Source organism: Pyxicephalus adspersus, chromosome 1, assembly GCF_032062135.1.
Source record: "Pyxicephalus adspersus chromosome 1, UCB_Pads_2.0, whole genome shotgun sequence".
Lineage (NCBI taxonomy): Eukaryota > Metazoa > Chordata > Amphibia > Anura > Pyxicephalidae > Pyxicephalus > Pyxicephalus adspersus.
This window is the reverse complement of record NC_092858.1, coordinates 154,373,368-154,382,703: the sequence shown is the minus strand read 5'-3', so window position 1 is coordinate 154,382,703 and position 9,336 is coordinate 154,373,368. Positions and strand designations below refer to the sequence as shown.

Genomic DNA, 9,336 nt, shown 5'->3' with positions numbered 1-9,336 from the left:
GATATGTTTTTAAAACAGAAAGTGTAGATCGATTCAATGCTTGAGCTGTCCCCAGAGCTAGAGGCAAAGGGCAATTCATTCATTGGGAACAAACATTTCGATGACAATTGTCTAAAATGGGAATTTCCCTTTATTTTACTGAGGTTAATGTTTTTTCATTTTCTGCTGCATCTCCAGGACACAGATAGTAAGGGAAAATATCCCCAGATGATTGCAAAAAATCAACATAATAGGGGTTTTAATCCTTCCTTACTGTATCCCAAAAAATGGGCAATATATAAACCTTAACCCAAAGCAACCAATCGGCATTTACTTTGTAATCTTTAGGAGGTCGGTAGGAGGAACTACTAAGTGAAGCAGAGGTCAAGGAGATACTCCCAGAAGTATTGTTTATTCTGCAGACAAAATTTATTTTTCAACAGCAGTGTACTGTTGCCAATATAGTGGAAAAGATGAGTTTTTCAGGGTGCTTCAATGAGAAAGGGGGTAAATGCTTCTATCAAATACATTTATACATTTTGGGCCTGATTTATCAAAGATCACCAGGACTGGAGAAGATAGACTATAATAGAAGACCTGGGTGTTCTAGCAAACTTGGAAAGGATCTTGTCCAGGATTAAAACTATTTGCCAAATAATACTAAATTGTTTTAAAAAAGCCTTTTTAGGTTCACTGGATAACCAAGGGTTTCCTATGATAGTCTAATTTTTGCAGCCCTGGTGAGCTTTATTAAATAAAGCTCTTGTTTCCTAAAATTAATACTTTTTAATTTGTTTTAGGAAAACCAATCAACTCCTAAAACATTGCTGTCTTGTGAAGAATCTAATACTAATGCAAAAAATGAAAATGCTAACTGTCATTATAGCAGAAGTTTCATGGAAGCAGCTCAAAACAGTCTGCCATCTTCCCATTGTGAAGTATGTATTTTTTAGAATTTTGAAAATAGACTTCATTGTAAAATTAATTCTGGCTAGGAGGTTGCATAATTAACATCGTTAGGTTGAAAAAAGACATAAATCCATCAACCTCTGGTTCCAGATAGAACCATACACGGTTCCAGGACATGGTTTGTTACTTACTGGTTCATACTGTGAAGAATTCCCTTCCTTATGTGGAGAATAAACTTCTTTTCCTCCAGAAGTTAAGAGTGCCCCCTTATCCTTTGAATTGACCTTAACCTGAATAACTGAGAAGTGAGTTCTCCATATGGATCATTTATATATTTTTTAGGTCCAGCTTTTTAATGAACATGGGGGGTGTCCAACACTAGTATCCAACACTAGTACTCAAGGGCCTGGATATCAAAACATATTTAGTCATTTTAAACAGACAATAATTATCATAGTAAAGAATGATTTACAAAATTAGGTTCTTAAATTCTTCAGTTTTTTGATGGAAAATGCTGGCCTGTATGTGGCCCTTGAGCAGTGAAGTTGTATAGTGCTTTCATCCATTGTCCTTGACCTTTCTTTATTATTTGGATTTCAGGGCTCTTCCAATCTTTAAAGGTTGGGCTTCATGCAAATACTGCCTACCTTGCTTGGAATGCCCACTCATACAGTTTGAAATCCACCCAACAAGGCATTTTGGTATTTGCATAAATCCTCCCAAGGATCAACCCACCATTTACATCAAGGCTGAAGGTTCATAAATGGGTTCCGTGATAGGGTGCAGTGATGTGCAGTGATGTTTTCGGAAAGCTATATATAGCTCCCTGCTGTCCTCTCCCATGTTTTCTGAGCTCTTTTTTTACGCAGAGAAGCCCAGAGACTCACACTTTACATTACTAGAACAAAGACAGAAATTTTTATTGTCAAGAATATTTAACTGGCATGTTAGTGGAGGACGGTGGCATAGGGAAGAAAACCAGGGACAGCAAAATATTGGCAGATGTATTTTCACCTTTAATAGAAGACATACAATCAGTGCTTTAAGTCTTCTGTTAAAGATAAATTGAAATCCATTTTTCCAGTTTGTTCTATATTCTGTGATTTGGTTATAATTATTATAGCCTAGTTTATTCTACATTTTTGCAACTCTGACTTTGAATATGACTTTCAGTACGCAAAGGTAAAAAAATATCCCAGTCCAGACAGAAAGAATACTCCTTTGTCCCTGGTAATGAAACTTAAAATAATAACTCTATATGTACCATATACATATTTTTCAGGGTGATAATAAGCCACCTGGTGCCCATAGTGAACTATATATGCCAGATGAGGACTTACCAATGCTTTGTATACCTGGAACATTCTTCTTTTAGTATTTTGCTTTATCTTAGAAAATGTATTTATTGGTAAATGCACATCATTAAAAAGATTTTCTCAAGTAATGTGAGTGATACTTTTATGCAATGGCTTAGTCTGATATAAAGTCAGATGCACAGGCCTGGCTTATAGAGTCCATGTAAGGTAAGTAGTGTGAGTTGGCCTATTGACATCTATTCATGGCAAAAGTATTACAACTTGGTGGATGGATCATTATGCATTCTTATGGAATATATTGATGTAGCTTTTTTTATTTTTTTCCACATAGGGTTTAGCATATATTGAGCATTTCATTAAACTGATGGGTGAACAACAAAAACAACAGCAGGACCAACTATTTCACATGGTACAGCAACTCTTGGATAAGCAGAAGGAGTCCTTTGAACAGCTGTTGCATCTTGAGTATGACCGACAAGGCCGACAACATGAAGTTCTGTTAGAAATACTGCTTCACCTCAAGGAAAACCAGAACCAACAAGTGCAGTTATTTACAGATTTTTTACAGCAAAATAAGAACATGATAGAGCAGCAAAATGACTTAATTTATGGACAATGTCAAAAAGAGTTCGAGGCCAAGCTCATGGCGGACGTAGCTAAACAGACTGAGGAGCAAGTCAAGGTGCTGCTGCAGGCATATAATAAATGTAAGTATGCAGTGTGGTTAAATGTAAAAAATGCAAAAGATTTCTAACACCATTGAAGTATTTAATATATTTATTCTCTTATATTATATTTTTTACATAAGATTGGTTAGAAAAAGATTAGAGCTAAAGGGACAGTTATTATATTGTGTATTTTCTTGTTAATGAAGAACTTTTAATTTATAATACTCTCATTTACATATACCATGAAAAGAACATCGATAACACCAAAGTATGCCATGAGATAATTTAAATAAGCAAGAGAAAAATACAGCATTTAGGTTCAGTTCAGATGAAAAGATCACATCTTTCCACACTAGAATAATGACTACTTCTCTTTTGTTTGCCCCTTTTATTTATCCAGGGGTGAACAGGCGTATTGCCTTAAGATTTATTAGCTAACACAGCAATGCATAATAATGCAGTTTGTATTTTTCTGTTTCAGGTGAAACACATCGTACCTCAAACAATGATGAATTTCCTTTAAAAAGGGTAACTTGAACTTTATGTTTTCTCAGTCAGCAAGGTTGCGTTAAATTAATGCATTCCGTGAACAGGATGTCTTTTTTTACAAGCCTGATTGTCCTCTTACTTTGTGAAATAGTAATTTTTGCCATTTAGTACTTATGAACTGTACCCAATGCAGAGTTTATTTTCCAAGCAAGTGGTTGATGGTGGAGAATAGACTGGGGCTGTATGTGTTGTATGGAGACAGTAAGGAAGAGAACAGAATTAGGAAAAATAAATTACACCCTTGAAAAGTTTTAGGGACAATAAATATGTACTAAGAACATATGTTAGCAGCATGTATATCCTATTACAACATGCTAAAAAATGTAGCATGATCTCTGAGTAGGCTAAATTAATATTATTATTATTATTATTATTATTAATAAACAGGATTTATATAGCGCCAACATATTACGCAGCGCTGTACATTAAATAGGGATGAATAATACATTTTACAGATAACTGGGAACCATATGCATACAATAAACAATGTGGCAAGCTGAAGTCCAGGAGAAGCAGTCCAATAAAATGGGGTCAAGTGAGGCTTGTAAACTTGTAAACTTGAAATATCTTCTTTTGGGGGTCCAGAAATGGTATTGTCAGGAGGTGTATATCAGACTGGCCATTCCGTGCTGTAAGCCACTCTCATGCAGTGCGCCCTGTTTACTCCCTCTGGCAGCGTTGCTTTGTAGCAGCACAGGATATCAAGCAATTAGCTGTTTGTCCTCTGCATTGCAGTTTGCAGCATCCCCAGTTTCCCTTTAACTGTGAATGTTCTCTCAGCATTCTCTGCTCTGATACTTTGTGCAGCTTAAGGGGATTTTAGAGTTTGTACTGCAGCCATTGAGTGCATTAGTTCCTAGCTATGATCTTGCTCGGCCATTGGCTACTGGTCCTTTAAGGCTTCTCAGCAACCAGGCATCAGTTGCCCGTTGTAGCGTTTCACTAGCTAGATCTGTTAGTGGTGTGTTTTTCTGTTGGATTACTTGTTACCGACTCACCCTGTTTTCTCATCCTCAAATTTTTTGCTTCCTGGACCGACCTTTGATTTTGACTCCGACTCTGCTTATCTAAACCCATGGATATCTTGTTTGTCACTCACTTCTGCTTGATCCCCTGTGCTGCATATCTGTGCAAGATCTGGCAACTGACTGTGGACTATCTGAATTTCATTATGTTCCCTGTCCTGCTTTGTGGGCTCCAGGTCCTCTGCCAGTTCTCCCCAGATGCCATCAATTGCGCACTGAATTCCTGGGGCAATTGTGTGCTGGGACAGTGCAATTCGCCTCCCTAGACTGAGCAATATAGTACAGTAGGTGAAGAGTGCAGATTTAGATTGGGGGATTGGTGTCTGGTGAGCACTCATGCTGGACCAGAGCTTTACAAGTGCAGTCTGATGCCGTGTTTCTCAACCAGGATTCTTTAAGGTTCCTCCGGGGGTTGCTAGGGGTTCTGTGAACAATGACCAATTTGTGACTCTCATGTCAGTTTACCTGACACCACCCATCTTTTGGCTATTTGTATTAGTGACATTATTCCCACTGGTCATGTAACCACACTAATGCACTGTGAGCTGTGAATGTAATTTTCTGAAGGCCTAAAATATATTGCAAGGGTTCCTCCAAATCAAAAGATCAAAAAAGACTGTTCTAGAAACTGTGGTCCTTTGGGGTGGAGAGAGGCATGTTAACCAAAGGGTGTAAACAGCCAAATAAATTCATGGTGTGTATCATGTGTAAGCATTCAGAAGCCTAGCTATCACCCTTAGCAAGACTCCCTTTGCTTCCCTTTGTTTTCTGTAATGGCCTGCTACTGTTTCTAGACTTGTGCCATCTATGACACTAGCCTTGTGTTTTTCAGGTGCATCCAGTCTGCACATGAGATCCTACATTTGCTTATATATATATATATATATATATATATATATATATATATCTTTATATATAGATTAATGCTGACATTTTCCTAGTAAATGACCATAAACTATGCATCAAAGCAAACAAAAACTCTATAACAAACACAAACGTATTGATAAATATTGGTGTTCAGCCTCTGTAATAATCTAATGATATAAATAAACAAACAAAAAAAAAATCTAAGATGTAATATTTAGTAATGGTGGCTCAAGATATGGCACATGACAGCTATTCTTACTAAGCAAGCATTAAATGTTTGGATGATATACAGCTATCGTTCTCCAAAGAAATGTTATATTTTTATTCCATATTATCAGAATACTGTTGGTCTTTAAAATAATTTAACTTTAGTAGGTTTGGATGAAAACTGAAATAATGCACAATTGTTCACATTTCTAGAACAAATTGTCATTTCAATCTGACCCTTCGAATCCATGCAGTGGCCCCACCATGTTTCAAGGCTACTCTCAGGGTCAAGGGAATTTTGACTGGAACCCATCTAGAAACATTAAGGTGAGTGTGACATCAATGTTGTTCTATGGTACCATCTGCTCTTTGTTGTTGTGAGGGTAAATGTGGTCTGAATGATCCTATAACTGCTGATTGTGGCTGATAGATAAAGGTTAATATTTCCTTTCCTCCCTAATGTGACAGTATGTTTGTATAGTGACTGGTGATTAGGCCTGGGAGAAATGGAGGGAGGTCACAAGTCCCCTCATACCCAGAATAATCAAATATTTCCCAAGGATTAAATTGGGCTTGGGGAAAGGGGTGAGCAGTATAAGTGGATGGAGGCTTGGTATTTCATGAAACGCAGTTACTTGTCCATTCAGGACAAAGTATCAGTTCAAGGTTGATTTACTAAAGTAGAAATCTTCACACAATAAATTGTAGAACTATTCACTTCAATTGTCCAGTCATGTAAACCAGAAAGCCAATGATAACTTTATTGATCTAACTGCGTAATATGTATGTGCTTTATAAATTCTGTTTATTAATAATAATAGTTAAATTTAAAAACATTTGTTTGCAGGTACAGAACACAACCATGCAAAGAACAGAGCTATTTAACTGTGAACCAGTAGGGAAACACTTCTGTACCCTATTCTATCCTCTTTGGAATTCCCTGAAGCTAATAAATGGACAAACAGAAAATATATTTGTAGGGACGTGATCTTTTCTGGGAAAATTCCACAGCTGAATGTATAATAATTCATGTAAATAAGCAGCATACTGCACAAAGTTTTCAAGGTTTTCAATGTGTAAGTGATTTCCTGCTATCACAAACCAGTTCAGTTACCCAAACAGTGACAGCTTAAGGTGGTTGACTAAGGAAGTTGAGAATCTTCACAAAATAAACTGTTTAAATATTCAATATTTGTCCAGTCATGTAAAGTGCAAAAAAATGGGATCTTTATTGTTCTAACTGATTTAAAAATATTTTTGCAGGTACATGCAGATACAGCCATGCAAACAAGAGGACTATTCAACTGTGAACCAATTGGAAAACAGTTCTGTGAACAGTTTTATCCTCTTTGGAACTCCCAGAATCCATCATACAAACAAACTGGAAACATAGTGTGGGGACCTCACCTTTTCTGGGAAAATGCCACAGCAGATTTCTTGTCTGAACATAGCAATGCAGAGATTGTACAACATTTTGAGGGCTTTCAATGTGTAAGTGATTTCCTGCTGTCACTCACAAACCAGGAGAGACTAGATTTTAGGCCGTGTATTGATAATGAAAAGTTTAAATGTGCAAATTCTAAGCATGGGCTTGTGGTGGTGGCTGTTACTGGTACCATTTTTAGGGAAGAAACATGTGTAGGAATATTTCAACAGACATTTGGACTAATTCAGTGCCCAGAAGCAAATAGTTTAAAGATCAAATTTGCTAACCTTAAGATAAAATACTATATTAATCATATGGAGAATGCTATTGCTGCTCCCAATGTGGAATTTACCACAGAGCAGTTGGAAAATATGTCATAATGTCATGGCTGGTAAAGCCCATAATGCCCATACAGTATAGAACTGATAACGTTTCAGGTTAATGTCAGAATAATCAAAATTAGTTTTTATTGTTTGTGGTGGATGACCATGCAAAACGCAATTTATTTACCATATAAAGTAATTAACTATAAGTTAAATAAATTAACTATTCTTCTATTTAGTTTCTGCTTTATTTTATTCCTTGTAAATGTAAGTTATTATTTACACAGGAAGTAGTAACTGTGGATACAGGTTAGCTGAATCTACCAACCTCCTGCTCAAACTTAACTTTAGCTTACCTTAGCACTAGCTAATTAGTAAAATAAATGAGGGTGCAGCCTTAATCACTGAAAAGCACTAGGGTTATGATAACCACTACAACAACTATCCAATTAAGGTATCTGCTTGGACTTCGGATGTGTTTAATTCAATGCCTTTAATTTGAGTTCACAGGTATAACCTCACATATTTAATGGTTGTTTTAAAAATCCTATTTCAAAATTTATTTTTTGGGATTTTCACATCACCAATGTGACCAGAAATATAATATCCTGCTTTTTGGATTGACTTGGTGGCTTTACTAGAGTGTACTGAATGATTGTGGGCCTGGCCTTACTCCTAACCAATGCCAAGTTGGGGCTGGAAGGTAGTCCTGGTAAGGTCCTCTCTCCTTATCTGCCCATCTCACACGTATGTTTGCCATGCAATAAATAACAAGAATATTCAAATTCACATCATAAATCAGTTTTACTGTTAACTCCTATGCATCTTTACAAAGTTGTATGCCTACCTCCAGCCGAGGTCATGCATTGTTTTTGTCCATGGCTGACTTTACTCAACTGGTATGAGGTTATCCTACAAGGCCTGATTTATTAAAGCTCTCAAAAGCTGGAGAGGATACACTTTCATCAGTAAAGCTGGGTGACCCAGCAAATCTGGAATGGATCTGGTCCAGGATTTAAATAGCAAATAACTGAAGAAATCCATTCATTGGATCACCAAGCTTCACAGATCAGAGTGTATCCTCTCCAGTCTTGGAGAGCTTTAATAAAACAGGGCCATTATATCAACATATGGGAAAACATGAATATTCCAGAGGGTAATAGTAGGTGAGGTAGGGCTCATCTGTCTTATTTATAAAGCAGTTTATCTGGATTTGTTGTCAATGGCTGATTGATTCTTTACCAGAGAATGTTTTGCGGAATGTCATATTCACTGTTTTATAAATGCACCCCTAACACAGATGAAGCCCACCTTAACTACTATTACCCTCTAGAAATATCTGGTAAAGCAGATCAATCTTTTAAAAAAATAATAAAAAATAAACAACAGTCTCAGTTTGATTGAGTCACAGTAAAATCTTTCTTTCACAGTAAAATAAATTCCTTATTATTCAACACCTTAATTATATATGTTGTACAATTTTTTCTTATTGTACTTTACGTCTGTTCAATTATACCCTTGCATAATACCCTTATGCTCCCATATACCCTTCTATTATATTGTAATATTGATATACCTATATTCGATGTATTGTAATTATGTATAACGTTCTATCTTGTATGATGTTCCAAAGCCCGTACGATTTCTTTTTTAATAAAAAGCACCACTCTGCTCTTTTAGCATGCAAGTCATTTTACTATATTATTAGCTCAAAGTAGATGAGAATATTAGCTTCCAAGTACTTTCAGAAATACATAGTTTTTTTTAAATTATGTCTGTATTGCAACACTACCAGTATGGAGTCTGGTTTTTGTGAAATGAGAAGTGGACTACATGCCTCTTGACCCCCTCCTTTTTGGAAAAACCAAATTCCAGGGGAACTTTTATGGGTAGGTAAGGGGGCACATATTCGTCTTTTAATAAAAATTGTACAAAATTATAGATACAAAAAGTTAGACTTGTTTTATTAATGTTGTATTATTGTTACCATACAGAACTCCTTAGTTTTTTTGTTGTAATAATATAGGCTTGGTCTCAGGGAGTGTAGTCGTAAAAAATAAGAGGGGG

General features: G+C 36.2%; 1 protein-coding gene across 2 annotated transcripts in view; it reads left to right on the top strand.

The window, feature by feature from the left end:
- The window catches only part of LOC140344566 (uncharacterized), a 22,474-nt gene extending 13,532 nt beyond the window's left edge, over positions 1 to 8,942 (top strand). The window contains exons 5-9 of one of the 2 annotated variants that reach the window (XM_072431807.1): positions 780 to 917; positions 2,536 to 2,911; positions 3,354 to 3,400; positions 5,734 to 5,847; positions 6,784 to 8,942. In XM_072431807.1, the coding sequence (XP_072287908.1) occupies positions 780 to 917; positions 2,536 to 2,911; positions 3,354 to 3,400; positions 5,734 to 5,847; positions 6,784 to 7,326 (1,218 nt within the window). In that variant the 3' untranslated portion in view covers positions 7,327 to 8,942. The remainder of the gene's footprint in view (positions 1 to 779; positions 918 to 2,535; positions 2,912 to 3,353; positions 3,401 to 5,733; positions 5,848 to 6,783) is intronic. The other variant, XM_072431816.1, reaches the window with a different exon arrangement.
- The last annotated feature ends 394 nt before the right edge of the window (positions 8,943 to 9,336 follow it).